Source organism: Megascapheus bottae, chromosome X, assembly GCF_031878675.1.
Source record: "Megascapheus bottae isolate mThoBot1 chromosome X, mThoBot2.hap1, whole genome shotgun sequence".
In the NCBI taxonomy this organism is placed as follows: domain Eukaryota; kingdom Metazoa; phylum Chordata; class Mammalia; order Rodentia; family Geomyidae; genus Megascapheus; species Megascapheus bottae.
In genome coordinates, this window is record NC_143547.1 from 17173710 (window position 1) to 17194799 (window position 21090).

The 21090-nt window shown below is 30.8% G+C and overlaps 1 protein-coding gene across 3 annotated transcripts in view; it reads right to left on the reverse strand.

The window, feature by feature from the left end:
• Positions 1-21090, reverse strand: part of Dmd (dystrophin) — a 1999854-nt gene that overhangs the window by 1229359 nt on the left and 749405 nt on the right. For all 3 annotated transcript variants that reach the window (XM_090326714.1, XM_090326711.1, XM_090326710.1), the window contains 4 exons: positions 11208-11330; positions 8842-8979; positions 5614-5766; positions 4588-4770 (listed from right to left, as the gene is read on the reverse strand). In XM_090326714.1, coding sequence (XP_090182840.1) covers positions 4588-4770; positions 5614-5766; positions 8842-8979; positions 11208-11330 — 597 coding nt within the window. The remainder of the gene's footprint in view (positions 1-4587; positions 4771-5613; positions 5767-8841; positions 8980-11207; positions 11331-21090) is intronic.

Genomic DNA, 21090 nt, shown 5'->3' on the forward strand with positions numbered 1-21090 from the left:
GCAATAACTCAGATTAAGATATGATAGTATTGTAGAGCTTCTAGTATATATGTCAACTTCTAGTATATATGTCAACTTCTAGTATATATGTCAACTGAAGATGATTTGAACTAATTTACTGTAATTTACTGTGTTACTAAAAAGAGATAAGAAGAAGGATAATGTCAAGATGTTTAAACTAAATTAAATATAGTTAAATTTAGAGACATTTGAGAAGCTTAGTAGCATTAATTAATATAGATATACATCAGGGTTTGAAAGGGAATAGACAGATTATCCTTTATATAGCTATGAAATGTATGAGATGCCTGTTGGTGTATCTGAGATAAGAAACTGAACCAGTTGCTGGATACAAAATGCTGAATCTTTGTATCATACCTCGGGTGTTTGTTGTCATAAAATACCTACAGTAATTGGAGCTAAACTAAGAAAAGTTTTTTTTTCATTTATTCACTAAAATATAATCTGTACTTGTTTTCCTCAACATTACTGGGACAATTCATGAATGGTTATGCTAAAACCTGACTATAATTTTTGCTCTGTAGAAATATAATTGACAGTAACACATTTTGAACCCACTATATGCAAGTTTTTTTGTTGGCAAAACCTACAAAGCTCAAATTTGTTGTAGATTTTATGTGGTCAAATAACTTTGACATTCTCATAGTATTGTTTTTTTTTCTTTCCAGCACTTACCATAATTTTAGTAATCAGAAGACATTTTTTAAAATATTCTTTACTATTTACGATAAATAACTATACTTATTTTTAGAGCTCAATTCTTTCTTCTGGTTTTCTTTTTCTTTTAAATAAAAGTACAGTGTTCAATAATTCTTTCAATAACATTAAAAATGCCATATATAATTTTTCATTACTGTCACCTTTTCCCTCAAAATAGATTAACATACACTTGAAAAATTTTCTTACATTTTGAAGGTCTTTGACTATCTTCATTTTTTTTCTAGAACATTTTCTAGCACAATTTCCTTAGCATATTCAGACTCATATATTTTCTGCTATAAATCTAGTTTTGAAATAGTCATTTGTTTCAAATTATTACATTATTTCTACAAAAGGTTCTTTTTAATTTTTTGACATGGCCTGTTATTATTAAGAAAGCTCCTTCTGTGCTTTATTTATGTAAACATTGAAAAGGACTTTCTTTCATGTCCTTTGGATTTCCCTCATGTCTTATTTCATTATTGGGTACTCACATTTTCATGTATTATCTGCTAATTGTACTTATAAAATGAATTTTCACAAGTGTTTTAATTCAGTCGAATAGTGTGTTTTGTTTAGGAGTTCCAAAGAAGCTTTTGGTTTGGGTGAAACATTTTCATTGTGTTTACTTGGGCTCAGTTTAATTGCCAAATATTACATTAAGCTTACTAAGCATACACATTGTTATCTAGAAGTTTTTTAAGACTTTATTTTTTCTTTAGTTTATTCTTTACCTTCAAGTAGAAGACAAAAGTTTAGATGGGTCTCTATCAGCAAATTTATGAAGAATCATTTCCTTATTGATAGTTACCTGCTTTGCAGGGACTCTGACAACTATTCTGTAACCCTAGACAAGAATATTTGGCCACAGGTTATACTACCCAACTTGTGATTTACTTTGTTCAAATTATTACATATTTCTTGCCAATACTCTTAAATATAAATGGTACATAGCAAGCATCAGTCTGTTAAGAGCTTAGAAACATAATATGCATTAAACATATTATGCCTGTTTCAGTGTAGACATACCCAAAAAAGAAAATTTTTAATTAATTGATCCCATATAATGCAACAGCTGTTTTACTGATATTACCTTATGTCTTCCTCACAAGAATCTTTATTCCTAGTATATACATGAAAAAAATGAGGCAGAGATTGAACAGCTATCAGAACACTCCGGAGATTCATCCCAGGCAGTATTGTTTCTTCTACCCCACACTGCTCTGCTGATAATATTTGAAGAAAAATTCCTTAAGTTCAGTTTACAGCTAGCACTTGAGCTTGAGTAACCTAGTACCTAAGTCAACCAGAAATGAATCAAATTTTGGGTAAGAAGTTTCCTATAATAAACATCTGGAGTAAATTTTACCTGTTTTCCCCCACTCTGTTGTTCCTTTATTGTCTCTTTTTTGCCATGCAGATCAACATGTGTAAATTCACTGTTCTGCATTTTTCTGAACTCTTGCCTGGCTTCAAGATTTCCTTAGACAAAGTCCAAGTTCTTTTTTTGTATTTCACTAATGTCATGTATAGCTCTAATATGGACTTATTCCCCTAAGTGCATTCAATTTCTAGTGCTTAGCCCATTTTTGAATCTATAGTTCTAAAAGAAGGAAAATTAATTGATCATTGCAAACTTAGATCAAATGCCTAAGTACTTCCAAGCATTTTATTTTATCAAGTATCACTGCTACAGTTAGGATGTGAAAGAAAAACTACAAATCTAGACTTTGTATCTAGAGAAAATAGAAAGGGACATTTAGGAGAAATCAAAATGTGATGAATAGAGAAAAATACTATGACAATCTACATTATCAGGAACTTGTTAGCATATTGCAAACACAAACTCACATAAAACTGATCCCTTGTAGATCTTTTAGATGACTCCAATGACAAAATAGTGGAAAAGAAGTATCTAGTGATCACAGTGCAATAAGTTTTTAAAATACATTAGCAATGAGGGAAGGATAAAGTAATAAGAAGCTACTTAAATGTAGCAGTTTGTAGTTGTCTATGCATCTATGTTTGTATCTACAGTTCTCGCTACCTGTTTATCACCATTCTATTTTTCTTCAGTTCTAGCTAACATCTAATACCATGTAAAGCCATAATAATTTGATTCTAATTCATATATGTATTGTTTGTTTCTCTTATGATATACAATCAAATATCAACCTAGAAACAGTCTTCACAAATGTGGCGTTTAGGTGTTTCATATATAAAAGTTGAGACTTTTATGAGAAAAACATACCTTATTATTGGTTTATACTTTATTTTAAAATGATACAGAGTCATATAGCCTTTTATAATTTCATACAGGCATTGTTTTCTGAAAAATATTTGCTGAAGGTCTACTAATTATAATTGGTTTGGTGGTATGTGGTATGATGGTTTATGGAGACTTTGGATCCTGTGTGTGTTTAATAGTAGAGAATTAGTAATTTAAGTGGAATGTAACATTTTAATTGTGTATAGTGAGTGTGTCAAGAAAGAGAAATAAAATTAGGATATGAGTTAGAATTTAAAGCAAAAGACTTCTTTATAAATAAAATGTCCTATTAAATCAAGGCATACTCATTTTACTTGAGTTTTCCTTGTACCTTAAACTTTCACTTCATTTTGTATATGTAGAAACAAGATTTTGAAATGACTTATAATATGTTATGTTCCTAATAACTAATATGAAGGTTAAGAGGCTGAAATTTTCAAGTAGTTAGAAATATAACTTCAGAGCATTGGACTTCATAAAAAATTGTGTATTCATGAATTTTCTTAGAAATATTAAAAAGGAGTCATAATAATATGCACATTTCCATTTATATGTTTTTAAAAGAGTTAATTTTAAGTATATTTACAATAAACACTCTATAAAATGGAATAAAAATACCACAAAAGAAATTCCCACATAGTCTCATTAATGTGTTAGACCAAATGCAGTTGTATTTACATAGAGCAAAGTAGTTAAATAATTGTTTCATATAATTCAACCTGAAATGAGCACAGATTTGTAGGTTTGTTTGTTTGTTTTGTTTCCAGATGCTTAGATCCTAGTTTTGGGAGGAGTACACTCTTGGAAAGTTACAGATGGCAGCCATTCCTCTTACCTTAAAGAACTTAAAAGGAGAGGAAAAATTCATAAATCTATCATTTATGCCCAATTACAAATTTAAAGAAATAAGAACACACAATTTTGAAGTGTCTTTAAAAAAGAAACCATAAACTTTCCATTCAGTTGTTTAAAAAGTACATTTCTTTTTCTTTGGTTTGTAACAGTTCACTAATGACATTATTTGATATTGTTCGGTCTGCTGTTGATTTCCACCTTACTGGGCATCCAGTTCTTCTAACAAGCACTGTGACCCACTAAGTAGTTAAGCCAGGTATAAAGATAAAACTGTTATTCTTTCAGTCATTGAGATAAGGCACTTTGTAGATTGACATAAGAAGCTGTTTCACATAATATTTATTATTTACCATGTATACAGGAAGAAAGTAAAATTAGCATGGGATGATCTCAGGAAAGCAGTACAGATTTCTGGATTAGACAAAGAAGTAAAGTAAATGTATGGTAAATTGACAAATTCACATTGCCAATGTTATGAAAAATGATGTAGCAAAAAAAATTAAGATGTGTTTTTATTTTTGCTAAGGAGATTTGCCCTGTTAGCTGCTATTTTCATAGGTCTTTAATCTTCAAAATTAAGCTCTAGTGTTACAGAAGCCTGAAGCGCGGGAAACTACTCACTTTTTAGAATGCACACTAGAAGTTTGAAATTATACCCAGAATTTTCATGTTGTTGTTAGTAGGCCGCTGTTAATAGAGCAGTAGATGCAAATACTTATGTGGGTTTGCCAATAACAACTCACAATTTGTGCAAAGTTGAGTCTTCGAAACTGAGCAAATTTGCTCTCAATTTCCCTCCAGCGCTTGCTGAGCTGGATCTGAGTTGGCTCCACTGCCATTGCGGCCCCATCCTCAGACAAGCCCTCAGCTTGCCTACGTACTGCATTCAGCTCCTCTTTCTTCTTCTGCAATTCTCGATCAATTTCCTATTAAGCAAAACCAATACAGGGCCCAGGGCAGTTAGCTAACCACATCAACCGACCTATAGGCAGAAAATCATTGTCTGAGAAGTTTCAAAGGCTATTGGTCCTTCATTGTCACCTTTCAAAATTTACAAGTATGGAAAGTGTCCATGCCATCTTCCCCCAATAATCTAAATTTTATTTCAGTTATCATTTGATAACTGTCAGTTTCAGACATTGTAATTAAAAATATTAATTCATATTGAGCTAACACTTTTCCTTTTATTGAATTCCTCTGGTGCTATAGGGGTTGACCCAAGTTGGAGTGATAAATCCTTACCCTCCATATAGAATATAATTTAGAGGTGAAGGAACTAAGTCTTTCTAGGACTGAGCCACTCAACACAAAACGAAGCAAAATAAAAAGTGTAAAGTAATAACAGAAAAAACATCTTCAGACAATATGCAAATAATCTAGAGAAATTTGACAGTGATGTGTGAAGATGCTTGGATGAAATGAATGTGCTAACATGAGAAAGAAGTCGTCCATATACCGATAGTCATTAGCTCATCTGGAACAAAAATACACAGAGTCAATTACAATTTTACCAGAAAAACACATGACATTTCATATTTCATTTTACACATTCTAAAAGCAAAACATTTTCTTCATTTAACAATATTGTCAGTTGAATAACACATAATACATTTACAACAAAACACAATACAAAGAAATGCATCAAATCAAAGAGAACATTAATAGAGGAAACAAGAACACAGTATTTTAAGTATGATCCTCACATGACATGTTAAAGTAGTTAAACTCTAGCAATACGATCTAGTATTAACATTCTAAAACAACATTACCTTTAGTTTCCTTTCATCTCTGGGTTCAGGTAGACTGGCTAAATTTTTCTCAATGTCATCCAAGCATTTCAGGAGATCATCAGCCTGCCTCTTGTACTGATACCACTGATGAGAAATTTCTAGAGCCTTTTTTCTTCTTTGAGACCTCAAATCCTGTTCATGGTGCAGATATTATTAAAATATCAATACATCTATGTATAGAATATTTCTGGCTATAATTATTTACACAAATATTTGAGACCTTCATATTTTAGTTTAAATCATTTCAAATGCATAACATATAAATGATTAAATTATGCACTTAATTTTTAAGACCTATATACAGAAGCTTAGTAAAGTAAATTAAACATCACATGTTTTCTTTTGACATGTTCAAACTTGCTTAGAATACAATCCTATTTGATTGATTCTTAATGAGTCCACTATTTTATTGTATAGTTTATGTGATAGTTTAACATATAAAAACAATGGACTTATCCAAGTAATTGCAAAAAAACATAGTTTATGTGTGATTATGTTTAACACTAAGATCATCAACAGAGTTAATATAGGCAAACAACATACTTTCATGGTTTTGGAAATGCTTGTATGAGTTTGGCTATTAATATTAAAACTGTGTGATTAAAATATATTTGCTTGACACCCCTGACTCATACCTGTAACTCTAGCAAATCAAGAGTCAAATATGAAGCTAGCAAAAACACACATCTGGGACACTCTTAGTTTCAATTAACCAGCAAAAAGATAGAAGTAGAGGTATGTCTCAAGTGGTAGAAAATCGGTCTTGAGGTAAAAGGCTATGCAATTGCATGAGGCCCTAGCTCAACACCCCAAACTGGACAACAGCAATAACAAATAAATCATTTTAGTTAAATTATGCAATGTTATATGTATAGGGCTATCCCCTTTATTCATATAGCTGGGAGTATCCAGAAAATAACCATTTGAATATTTTAAAAAATACTTTTTATTTTGTTGCCAGTCCTGGGCCTTGAACTCCGGGCCTGAACACTGTCCCTGATCTCAAGGCTAGAGATCTACCACTTGAGCCATAGCATCACTTCCAGCTTTTTCTGTGCATGTGGTACTGTGGACTCGAACCTGGGTCTTTGTGCATGCTAAGCAAGCACTATACCACTAGGCCAAACTCCCAGCCCTAGAAAAATACTTTTAACACAAACAATTTTATTCTTCTCCTTACTAAGCTAAATGATTTTCCAAATGCAAGCATAACTACATTAAGAAAGAGAAAATAAAAATTGTAATTTTTCAATCAACTTGGTGAGTTGTAGATGAGTGATTTAAATAACTAAGAAAGAAGAAAAAAGAAAATAATTCAATCATCTTGCTCCTACAAGCATATTCAACTGATTCCCTATCAGTAAAACTAGTTGAAATGCCATTTTTTAATTCTTGGAAACATAAAATTTCTGTCCTGTAAACAGCTTTCATTTTTCAAGGAGTTAAAGATTAGGATTCCATGTAGAAATTTAGCAAGAGTAAAAGTAAATACCAAAGAATGGATTAAAATTCATTGCTTAAGAGAGTTCTGACCCTTGAATTCTTTCATATCGACTAGAATTGTAACTAATTAGCAGTTTAACACAGTAATTGAATTTCTTGCTGTATATTGGTTTGGCAATCAATCTCTTGAAACATAATATTTTTCAGGAATGATCTAGATTTTAACCTCCATTTTTCTTAAAATTGAAGCACAACATTTGCTCTAGTTTATACTTCATTGTGGCATTTCTAAATTTCCTGTGGATGTAATAACTGCATGGGATGAGTAAAATGGAATACTTCTTTTTTCAATAGTGTCATGATACAGCTATGCGAATAAGAGTTGAACTGTGCCTTATTCATGATTCAACTCATATCATTGCCAAGAAAGGCAGTTTGTTGGTCATAAGAATTAATGCCCTTTTCTTGCTAAGAACAAGGGGATATGTAATATGTATAAATATTTACAGATATTACACAGACTTTTTAAGTGTTTCTCAGTTAACAATAAAAAATGCTGTTTAGTGGGAGACATATATGACTAATGTAAATTCTTCCACAGTCTTGGTCACAGTCAGAAGAGTATGAATTTATAACTTCCTGATTTAAAAAATGCATTATTGTTTACTTTTGTACTCCAAGGAACAGGTCTTTTCTATTATATGTATATATGCATGTATATACACGCACATACACACATATATATGTATATATATGTATGTATACATATATATATATAATCAGCAGTTACCTTCAGAATACCTGCTGGCCAATTAGACATTCATTGTGGCTTCCTGGCAAGCACAATATTGCGCAATTATATTCTCAGCAGTGTTTATTTGGTTGACTATAGGGAAAAAGGTTTATCCTCCTATTTGCATATAGAAAGCAGATTCCATCACCTAGGTGGATCTACCTACACAGCTACATAGCTCCAAAAGAGTGATTTACAATGAAAAGCTTGGTAATTAACAGTATTAGAAAATCAGCTGGGCATGCAAATAGTGAATGTTGCGAAGCATTTACACACACAGAAGTGTTATTTCACAAAATGTTTCACAAGACCAGAGAGGATCTCAACAACTGTCTGGGTAGCATCACAGAAGTTTATTCAGTTCTTCCTATAAGATTCAGATGAGCCATGTGGGTACTTGAAGTCATATACTATCCTTCCTTAATATAAAGTAACAGTTCATGTTTGATGGAATGACAAATAGTTTTGAGAACTCATATGAAAGAAATTAAACTCTTACAGATGCTTAGTTAGTTTAAAAGAGTGACTTTATAAGCAGAGAAAAGGTTTATTTTAAAATCCAGGCACATTAGCAAAAATCCAGACCTAGAATAAATAAAATTGATGAAAGGAAGTAGAAATAGATGAAAAAAATAGATTAGTAATTCTGGCCATTAGGGTAGTTTTTAGCACAAATAAAATAGTTAAAAAAAACAACATAGAGTTAAGAGTGTAAATATGTGATGCATTTTGTTACAATCTAGTTTTACACTGAAAAAATCTGAATAACAAAAACCCAACAAATGTTGTGAAACACCTTTCAAAACCAACTGACACATAAAAATGTCAAATAAAGTACATATACTGAAGGGAAAATAGTGAACTTTTTGTTGACTAAGACTGAAACAGATTTTATTTATGCACAATATATTTTACCCTACATACAAAAACAAAACCACAGGCAAGGTATATTATAATTTGAGCTCTAATACCTTGAGAGCATTATGTTTTGTCTGTAACAGCTGCTGTTTTATCTTTATTTCCTCTCGCTTTCTCTCATCTGTGATTCTTTGTTGTAAGTTGTCTCCTCTTTGCAACAATTCTTTAACAGTACCCTCATTGTCTTCACTCTGATTAAAAACAACAAGTACAGTCTTCATTTTGGTTTTTAAAAAGCTGTACATTGTTAACATAATAAAACATTTCAAACACACACAAATCAGATTTTAAATCTCAGGGAATATTATAATACAATACTGGGCTCATTTTTTTCATTTATTTAATAATTTATATGTAAAGGAAGGAAGCTTCCTCCTACCTACTTATAAAGAACACATTCTAGGGGCATTCTAGGGGAAGTAAGAAATTTTATAATTAGATAAGTTGAGAATTATTGTAAAAGCATTATTTGGCTTTGACTTTTAGAACAGTTCTAGAATTTCAAAGTTTCAGAGAAGTAAAATTTTCAACTACAATGTTAACTGATGCATTGGGAATATGGATGTAGATCTGTACTATGATATGATAACAATCTTAAAATGTTACCATGTTACTAAATATTTTGTTTCAAATGTAAACTAATTTTTAAATAATATCTGATTTTATATTTCAAAGTTAAATATCATAATTGAAGACATGGTGTATTTACAAAATGATGTGCTAAAATTGCTGTCAAATATTTCAATGAATTATTAATTTCTACCATATGTCACATGTTTCTTAATTTTAAACAAAGAAGACTACATAAATATTAAACATGGATGGGGAAGTATAGTTAAATTTATTCCATTTTATGATTCTAAAATTGTCCATTTTGTTCTTTGATGTCCCAAGGAAAATATATTTTCATTATATATACTTAGAAATAAAATGATTTTAATAAATACTGGTCTCATATAATTGTTGTTTTGTCATTTCTGATTTCCTGCATTCCAATTTCAGATATGTAGTCTTTCTATTAAAGACCTCATCACACAATGGTATATAGGTATATTGATATGCTAATGATAGACTTTTTATTTGCAAAAATTTGTATGTGTTATTTTTATAGTATTAGAACTGATATAGTTACATTTATAATGTATGCTTAAATGTCATTACACAATGAAAGACCTCTCCCTTCTGTATAAATGTGATTTCTTTCCTTTGATTTCTCCATTAATAGTCTCAATAAATATGTAACATAATTTAAGTATAGATTTATAATCTTTATAAGACCTTGTTTTAATATGCCTTTAAAAATCTGGAATATCTTATAGGGTTAATATAAAAATTGATAAGTATGAACCCATTTCATTTATTTAACCAGGTGAGGCCTCTAGGGCAAGGCAGGTGGTTAGTCCAAGAGGTAAACAGTATTTTTTTCACTTCAGTTCCCTCTGTTTTCTTCTTTTATATGAAGTAGAAGTATCTGGAACTCAGCATCTTGGAAAGCCTCTTCTTACCTTTCTTTCTATTAGCTGAGTTGGCAAGGTCACCAACTCCCATAAAAAAGGAAGAATAACAGTTTCTGGAAGTTGGAATTGACACCGATTGGAACCAAGAGTGGTGAGTAGGATTATCTTTCTTATTAATTCTCATGATGAAAAACCTCATGTGGTTTACAAGTATTGTCTGTGCAGTGTCTAGCATTAATATATCTCTGAAAATCTCTAACAAGATACATATAAAGTATGAGAACACCACAGAGGTGATGACGGTGAAGGAGAAAAAAAGAAATTGTGGGAAGATTGAAAGGAGAATTAAGAAATCAGTGAATAGGGCTGTGGTGCAGAAATATTCAAGCCAGACAGAAATATGAATGCTGTTTTGAGGTTAATTGAGGGCGAAGGAGAACATTAACTTATAGATCACTCTTATTCCCATGAAATAAACAGCATGGATTCATAAATATTTTAGACATTAATTGTACTATTTATTCAACTTTTTGTTAAAAAATACCTTGTGGAAAACTTTTGTAAGCAGTGTTTACATGGTGTGAATTTTTTTCAGTTTCTATAACCAAAATCATGAGTAACCCACGATTAGAGGCACCCATGATAGTTAATTTTCTTATTAATTTTCTAATGCACTATTTTTATGATATTTTTGCTCTGTGAATTTGAAAACAGTATAGGTTTAATGAAAGTCAAGCTATTTGTAAGAATCCAGAAGTCCTCTTAGATGACTGCAGCATGATTTGACATTTGTAACAAAACATCAAGAAGAATTCTTTGCATTCATAACAATCATTAGAAGTATACAATGTGCTAGACATATTGTGAGAATTCAGTTGGAGACTTGATTTATTTAATTTCTTTCCATATATTTGTGTATTTTCACTTCTAGTTCATTCACACTTTTATCACAACCAATTTACCATATCTTTATTGAAGTCTTCCTCTTTCAGATTCACACCCTGCTGTATTTCAGCCTCCAGTGGTTCAAGCAATTTTTGTATATCTGAGTTAAACTGCTCCAATTCCTTCAAAGGAATGGAGGCCTAAAAAAAAAGATAGCGCTAATTTAAATCAAAATTACTTTTTTTTATTAGAAACATAAGCCAAAACACACATTTATTCAACCTCCTATTGCTAAGCTAATAACATGCATTATGCTTCCATATTATATTTTATGAAACTTTCAAATACAACTGGGCAAGTACTTCAGGATACAAAGGACAAACAACATCACTAGAGCTGAACCTATGTGAATGATAATATAAGTCATCATTTTGTTGTGTCAAAAAAGTTAATTTACATATATTTGGCAGGGGTAATTTTTAATATTCTGAAGACAACTTTAATCTTATTTTAAATATTCTGATATAAATACCATTCGAATAAATATGCCTTATCAGGAATTGCCTAATTCATCAAATAATAAGAAACTCAGGTAGAGATATTAAATTGTCAGCTTATCTTTAGAAAAATTACACAGCAATATGCTCAGATAATTTAAATGATATTTTTAGCATGGCAGAATTGGCAGGTATGCTCTGCTAAGATAAACAATGCCATTAGCTTGCTACAGAAATGCTTTCTTAGATGCTATAAACTCACACAAATGGATAAAAATTATTAGACATAAAGTATATGAATGTATTTTAATGTTACAATCATTATGGATTCCTCAATTTAATATTTGGTATTTGAGACCAGAATATAAAAAACTTTAACATCCTTTGATTTCCTAAATAAAAGGTTGAAAAGGAATGATGAATGAGCAGATATTGAAAATAAAATAGCCAGACAAGTAGATAAACCATAATCATTAATGTTTTGTTAAAAATAATTTTTATTCTTTTATGTTTATGTTGTATTTTTTCCTTCCATTAAAACACAAGAAATCATTTTATTACTGTTAAAAACAAACAGATGACATACAAAATCTGGTTTTCATTTAGAACTGTCTCATTTTATAAATCAATTTAGGAACAATCCCCAGTGACTTAAATCCAGAATAATTGCATTCATCAACCTATTGTTCCCTGCCTATCATTTCCCAGTCACATTTTATGTTACAGGTTGATTCTATCTTTACTAGATGAAAGTTCCTGAAGTCACTAAGGAAAAGTATTCAAGGACTAATAAAGTATCTAAAAGTAATCTGTAACCAAAGAAACGTGAATAATCAAATAGCATTCTTCAGGATATATAATATGAATTAATATACAACTCCTAGCCAATTCTATATGTCCCACAAAGGATTTTTGAAACTCTTTTTAAAATGTGACTTGTTATAGCACTAGTTTTGAAAGAGTAGTGATTATTTGTCATTTGAAATATCTTAATAGCAAGAAATCATTGGCTCATGCCTGTACTCCTAGCTGCTAGGAAGCTAAAATCTGGAGATCACAGTTTAACAGCAGCCAGGTAGCCAAATATGTCACCAATTAATCAGCAAAAAATAGAATTGGAAGTGTAGCTGAAAGTGCAGAGCACTATGCTCAAGAGGAAAAGTTAAGAAAGAGCATAAAGCCCTGAGTTCAAGTCTCAGCATAGGAACAAAATTGAATAAAATGAAATATTACACTTTCATGAATTATTATGAATAACATAAATGTACTTAAATGGTTTTCATTTTTCTAGTATTAACACTTTGTAGCTGAAAATCATGTAAAGTGTGGAGGAATGCAAAAAATAAATGCAAAAAATCAGTATCCTTTAATATTGTAATTTCATAATAATTTGGTGGTGCTTTGATTCATTGAACTATTGTTTAAATTGCTGGCAATTACTCAGGGAAACTATGCTTACATCAACTTTCTAAATATCAAATGATGTTTATAACTCATATCAAATATTCATTATCAAAACCACATGGTAAGATTTATGTGTTTTGCTCTACCTGCTTTTCTAGCTCATCTTTTCTCCCTAGACTCAAATACAGTAATATTAAAGTCTCAAAAAAACTTGGGATTCTATATCCTTTCCCAATACTTTTTAATAACAAAATGTCCTTTCTTTCACCAATTAAGTTATAATATTCTTGCCTCTCAAATAGTTGAATTTCAATCTAATAACACAATATCCTATCTTCCACCAAGTAAGTTACAATATTTTTGCCTCTCAAATATTTGAATTTCAATCTGGACTTTCCAACAGCCAATAATTTATCACATAAAATTCTGTACAGACGAGATCGGGCGCGTTCAGGGTGGTATGGCCGTAGACCAAGACGCGTGGGGGGTGTGGGGGGGAGGGTAATGGGTACCAAGACATGTGAAAGGGTATCAATGTATGTGAATTAACGCACCTTCTATCTGGCAAATATCATGTAACCCTTTTACTAATTATAATAAAAAATAAAAAATAAAATAAATAAAATAAAATAAAATTCTGTACATATAGAACTAACATCATTAACTTTCTTTCAAATCTCTTGTAATGAACTTTTCTAATGTTATAAATTGATTTTTTTCTTAGTCATCCTTGCAAATATTTTTCAACTATATATGTTTCCTCACACATGATGGGGAATAACTTCCAGACAGATATGTAATCTCTTTCCTTACAAACCCTAGTCCATCATATATATAGTAAACAGCTCAATCTGACCCCAAACATTTCTTTTATTGTGCTATTTGCTCAGGAGCCTTACAAATGTAATAAAAATAAATTGAATGAAGTTTAAATTCTGCTGATAACATGAAAGTCAAAGTTTCTCCTAGTGTTGCCCCAGACACTTCTCAGCATTAGTTAAATATTCTGAAGTTCAGTTTTGTTGCAGGATATGTGCTGTTTTTCTTTATCACCTCTCAAGAATCTCAGAATGCCCGTTCCTCTTCTAGTGATGACCAGAGGTTCTTGAATGGGAATGTTTTCATTGCATCTGGGTTTCAACACTTACTAGCTTAGGAACCATTCATCTCTTTGACAATCTTCTTTGACCTTCATTATAATCATTTGCGACATAAAAGTAAGAATATCATTTAAGGCTTTTGTGGTTTAGTAAATGCCCAGTAAATGATGGCTATGTGTATTTTCTCATCAAACTCTATGTGTCCATCTTATGTAAATGCCCAATAAATCTTATTATTTCCTCTTAAAATTATAACCAAGAATTGGCTCAGTTCAATATTTGACTCTGTTGAAAACATGGCTTTGAAAGGAAATGCTCCCCAATATGGTAATATTTTTATTTTACCTAGGACTTTTTAAAACATGATAAAATTCTTATTGTTTTTACCCAGAGAATTATTTTTTTTTAGCCGGAGAAATTTTGGAGGTATAAAAGGTACATTACAATGTCAATGAGATGAATTTCAGGGATACTCATGAAGATCACATTCTCCCAATAGAAATGTACTCATTACCTTACTTATGAAACTAACCCTTCTGTATATCACATTTATAACAATAAACATGAACATCTATGAACTTAAGGAGTTTGCTTGGCTTTAGCTAGAGTCACTTCTGTTTTGTGATAGGCACTCATAAGTAAATACCTTCTGAAGAAAAAAGTTAGTAAAACCACTAATAGGAAAATAGGATTGCAGAATAACCTTTCCTCCCTCCCTCCCTCTCCCCTCTCTCCTCTTCCCTCTCCCCTCTCCCCTCTCCCCTCTCCCCTCTTCCCTCTCCTTCCTGGTCTTACAGCTGTCACTAAGCTCAGGGAATGTGTTCGTGTTAACACTTTACCAGTTGAGCCAAGCATCGCTTCTGGCTTTTACTGAGTAGTTTATTGTATGAGTCTCATGGACTTTTCTGCCTAGGCTCACTTTAAACATTGATCCTCCACTCTCAGCCTCCTGAGTAACTAGGATAATATGGGTAAGCCACCAATGTCCAAACAGAATAAATAGTTCAAGTAGCCCTTCATATAAAACTATTTCTGCATTGACCTTACTGGTCCATGGACCAATGCTACCAGCCTAATGCCACTTGTTCCTTAAAAACAAAAAGCAAACAAAAAAAAACCCAGATCTCAAAAGACTTCAGATGATACTATTACAAATAGAATAACTATCCACACTAGATAACAGAATTATAAACTTCATTCACACCATGCAGTCCAATTTCCTCAATACTACCGTATGTTGGGTTAAAAGGCTATTATATATTAGCAACTTAAATCATTATGTGTGTTTTGAAGTGGATAACTGGAATCAATGAACAGAAATTATTTGGAAACTGAATTTCACTTTAACATAAAAACAATTCATTAGAAATAGTGTTTATAAGTAGTACTTTAAAGTACTAAGCTTCCATTTGTTGAAAATGCATCATAAGAACCTGGGTGATTTTATATTAGGTCATATTTTTTAAATGCAACTGTTCCTTCATGGATAGTTTTCTAATATTTTATCTCAACTTATAGTACATTCTCTCCACTGAATTCCTACTTTTAGAGTAGGAATTTAATGCAAATGACATATATGATCTTAAGTAATCTAGCAATATTAAAATAAAACAGTAAAATCATAGTTAATTTATTCTATATCAGTAATATATCTGGAATATTATAAAACTATAATAGATATAAAATAATTAATGGCACATTTATATCCATTTTATAACAATTCATTTTAAATTTCTTTTTGACCAGTCCTGGGGCTTGAACTCAGGGCCTAAGCATTGTCCTTGGGCTTTCTCAAAGCTAGAACTCTACCACTTGAACCACAGCACCACTTCTGGCTTTTTCTATGTATGTGGTACTGAGGAATTGAACACAGGTCTTTATGCATGTTAGGCAAGCACTCTACCATTAGGCCAAACTCCCGTACCATTTTTTACCAATTCTTAAAGATTCATTCATGTCTTACACTTACATTACATCTTAATTTGGAATAACCACACTTCAAATGTTATGTGGACCATAGATGGGATTCATGGCTACTTCACTGGGCAGCATAGATATAGTTGTTATTTTAATCATGGTATTGATAAGAATAAATTAGTGTATTAGTTATTAGTATGAAAGGTAGTATTATAAAACATATTTACAAATAATAGTCAAAATGCAAAGGTTTAAAATGGTAAATTTTAGTGAGTATAAATTATTAGTATAAAGTCAGTGTATTTCATCCTGATTTTTTTTCTGAGAGAATTTTTTTTCTTTTGCAGGAATCCCTCTAAACACATTAAAACCTATGGTAGTGCTTTGCACAAGTGTGAAAAGCTTCACTGTTTTCCTTAACAATTCACTAGTTTACCATAAGCTATTTACAAATCTAATGAAGGAAAGATTTTTCCAAACATTGAAGGTTTTACTTCATTCTTTTATCTTCATAATTTGAAATCCTTATGCAAAATTATAAAAGAAATGCATAGTAAGGAAGCATTTATTATTTATGAGCTCATTCTTCAGTGACCAAAAGTATAAAATATCTAATATATATACCCTGGATTTTTGGTTCAAATTTATGATGAATTGCCTAGTGTAGTTGATAGCAATGGATGATAAATCATCTTAATTACTGGATAACTTACTTATTTTGATCTTAGAGGAAATATATTAGCACAGACAAACGAGAATCACAATCACATCACGTAATGTTAGACAGTGCATGTACAATAGGCTTTAGAATACATACGAACTAAACAGAAGTTATAATGTTGGAGAAAGCATGTAGCAAGTATAAGTTTTTAGGATTTAATTTTTACTTACCTTTTCATTTTAAGAACTTTAGCATGACTGTGTAGTTTTATAAAATACATATAAATTAGAACATAGAATAGTTTAATAAACAGATAAATGGACACAAAAGAAGAAGAGACAGAAAAACTGAGAAAGACAACACTTTGTTTTCCTTGATATTTTAATATTGTTTCAAATTAGTTAACAACTATCCATTGTGCTTTTCGGGGGGGAAGAGTTAAGGATTAATGAAATTTAAGGCTTTGTTTAAGTTTTGGCATTAAAGGTGACTTATATGACAAGTTGACAAAGTATAACAGACTAAAGAAAAGCAAAATCAATTACAAACAGATTTGTTGTAAATTAAAAGCATTCAAAATCATCCACATACACTTTATCAATAATAAAATGTAAGCTATCTTTTGGTTGATTATAACTTCATGCATAGATATACTAGCATAAAATGACTGTGTTTACACAGGCAAATATATAAACATTTTTAATCAGGCCTATGGAATCTCAGTAACTATAATAAATGACTACTGTACTGGAATTACACTAATATGTCTATTGAAAATAATAATCCAATTGCTACAGATTAGTTTCAAATTGCTTCAATTGCTTGTCACCTTGAAGCATTCAAAATTTATAGTTGCTGTTTTATTATAACAAAATAACAAAAGAGTAATTCATTGTAATCAAGTAAAAAGTTTCAAGATACTGTGACATCCAATTTTACATAATAGATAGACTAATGACATGATATGAAGAGTTAGTTATTTCAATTCATTCTATCTATAATGGAAAGAAAACTTAGAAAGATGAATATTGAAAAGATGCTACATTAATGATTGAACAAAAATGATTAAATGAAGCAATTTATAGAATTATTATTCTCTTATTTTTAACTAGATCATGGAAAATTTTAAAAATAAATTCAACAAATGCACTTACAATAGTGATATTTTCCTGGCTGACACCAGTTAAGGTAGTAGTTTACTTTTAATCATTTGATGCTGAATATTTAAGTATGTATATCTAATGAGAGGAGATTATCTAATAAATCCTTATAATTGTGAGGTGATGAGGTATGTTTCATGATTACACATTATAGAACTAGCTACTGATATCATGTTAGTTGGGTAAGACATAATAGTATGACAAGAATAACCTCTCTGGACATTTTGTGTTACATGGAACTTACAATACTTATTAGGGAATGAAATGGTTTCCCTCTCAACTATTTGGTATGAAACAAATAAATTAAAATTATAATTTGAATGATTCGTATTGGGATAATTTTATATTTTCACTTTCTCTGTATTAATTTTTTTTCTTTTTCTTACTTTTTCCATTTCTTACTGGCTTATACTTTTTTTCAATTCACTTTAGTATAGCATACTCAGATTACTGTATTTAAAGGGAAATAAAATATGTTTATACTAATACTTTGGGGTGAACAATATTTGCTAGGCTAAATACAAATAACAAGTATGCTAGGCATCAGCAAGCTGGAGTAGAGAAATCAATCAATTGATGTATACAATTTTCTACCCAGACTATACACCTCTCCCTATGAGAATTTATATATGTCATTGTCACTCTCATACTGTTCTGTAAACATCTGACATCTGTTGTCCAAAGAACAATTACTTGTGAATCTACTGACATTAATCTGACAAAAATATTTAAAGGACCACAAAAAATCATTCACTAAGTAGCTTTAATCACTTCAAATGTCATTGATAATAACACCTGGCTCATTCAGTAAAATAACACTGCTCACCAAATTCAATTTTATAACTAATTTTAAAAACATTTTAAAAATTATATGTGATTTATTATCAAAGTTTCCCAGGAATCAACCTTATTACATGGATGGCCAATTACAAATGTGAAAAAAATGTTATTATCATAGAAGTTCTGGTGATAGACTCATTTCTTATATATTTGGATGTACATTATTACAAAGTTGTAATACTAAATATTACATAGATATTTAGTATTCTAGGAAATGTGTACTAATTATAAAACTCTACCGTAATTTTCATCATGCTTTTACAATTTTTAAAAATATTAATAAATGGTTTATATATTAAGAATAACTGTACCCATTAATTTAATATAATATTTCTGTAAAAATATATTAAATTAATACCTAATTGGAAACAGATCACAAAGGGGAAAATGTCAATTTAATAATATTAACAAAATTGATACCAGAATTTTAAGTTTTACTTAAAAATTTTAAAATTTGACAAATCTTAATTGGCAGTGTAAGTCATATTTATAATTTGTATCAATTATTCACATTGATGTTTAAGAGATCAAATAATTTGTTTGAACTATCATTCAATCATTTTTTCACATAAACCATATTTTAAGATAGGTGAGATTCAACCATCTTGTTTTATTCCCTGATGTATGGTATATGATAACCTCAGTGGCTCATTGATTCATTCACAGACTCATATAAACATGCAAATACTCTAATGCACACAAAGATTACTTTTATATCTACTGATACTGATATTTTGACCCTGATACCTTCACATATTTTAAATATTACAGAAACAAAATTATGAATATTTAAAAACACAATGCCAGATTGTCCAAATCTCTTTTTGCAGTTGCAACACACACACACACAAACACATACACACACACAGACTACATTAATTTATCTATAATTTCAAGATGTATATGAAAATATAGCAACATTTGCTAAATTTATCCTAAAAGTAAATCTTTAAAAAGTACATAAGTCTTAGTAAAGAAAAATGAAATTTACTTTTGTGGTTAGCATCAGTTTCAAGTACCAATATTTGAAATTTTCTACTACTTACAAAGGTGAACTATTTCTAAATTTACAAGAAAAACAATGTAAACAAATTATTCTAACAAATCTCTAGATGAAGTCTAGTTAAAACTCTTTTTTTTTTTGCCAGTCCTGGGCTTGAGCTCAGGGCCTGAGCACTATCCTTGAACTTTCTCAAGGCTAGAACTCTACCACTTGAGCCTCAGCACCACTTCAGCTTTTTCTATATATGTGGTACCAAGGAATCGAACCCGGGTCTTCGTGCTTGGTAGGCAAGCACTTTAACCACTAGGCCAAGTTCCTGGCCCCATAGTTAAAACTCTTTTGAAACTATGAATTAAATCAAAACAGATACATATTGATGCATATTTAATTACTGAAACTCATATACAGTATTTTTTATTCAAGTAATCCTGAATCCTAAGTCACTTTTTAAATTTTCAACTCCTCATCCTTCATATACAATAATTTAAATCTAAGCTAATTTTCAGTTCTCATAAATCAAGTTCTTAAGGTGGCCTTCTCTAGACCATTGGTCAGTATCAATATCACTTAGAAACTTGTTAGAAATGCAAATATCTAGGCTTCTCTTTATCTCCACTAGGTTTGCTTCACTCCTTGGATGCAGAGCCCAATGACCTGTATTTTCAACATCCTTCAAATACATAGATATGGTTCAGGGTCATTTTTCTGGATTAAAACTTTACATTCCCATGGCTACTCCATTACTTGGGCTCATCATGTTCATTATCTAAACAATTGTGTTGATACCTAACTAGTGTTCCTACTTCTTACAAGTATTCAGTTTAATTGTTCCCTCTCACACCCAACTGAGTGGGTCTTATACAGCACATAAAGTCATGATATTTTAATTGCCTACTAAGGCCAAATTATATGTTGCTCTTATGATCTTTTCACACTGTGTGGCTCTTATGACCTTTTCACACTGTGTCTAAACATCTTCTTCAGTCTTAAACTTAAAGTCCCCATTCCCACTAGCCTATACGCAATCTGAACTTACTCTGCATGGCACACACTATATAAACTCGAACTTTTTCATAAGAATTATTTCTTCTTGTTTTTCATGAGAATTATTACTTTGTGTTACTGGAGGAGCTGCCAAGTTAATTCACCATGCAAACACTTTCAACCCAGTATCCACAAAAATATCCTCACTCAAAATTAAAAAGCTCCTCAAATCTATTACTTCTTAGCAAAATAGTTTACACATCACCAAATACTGTGATTTATGTTTGGTGGGAATCCATTGAAACCTGCAAATGTCATGATAAAAGGGCTTGATTTCAAGCTCAAAAGCTACCCTTAACACTTTTAGCTTTTCCCAAATACCTATACTCTAAGA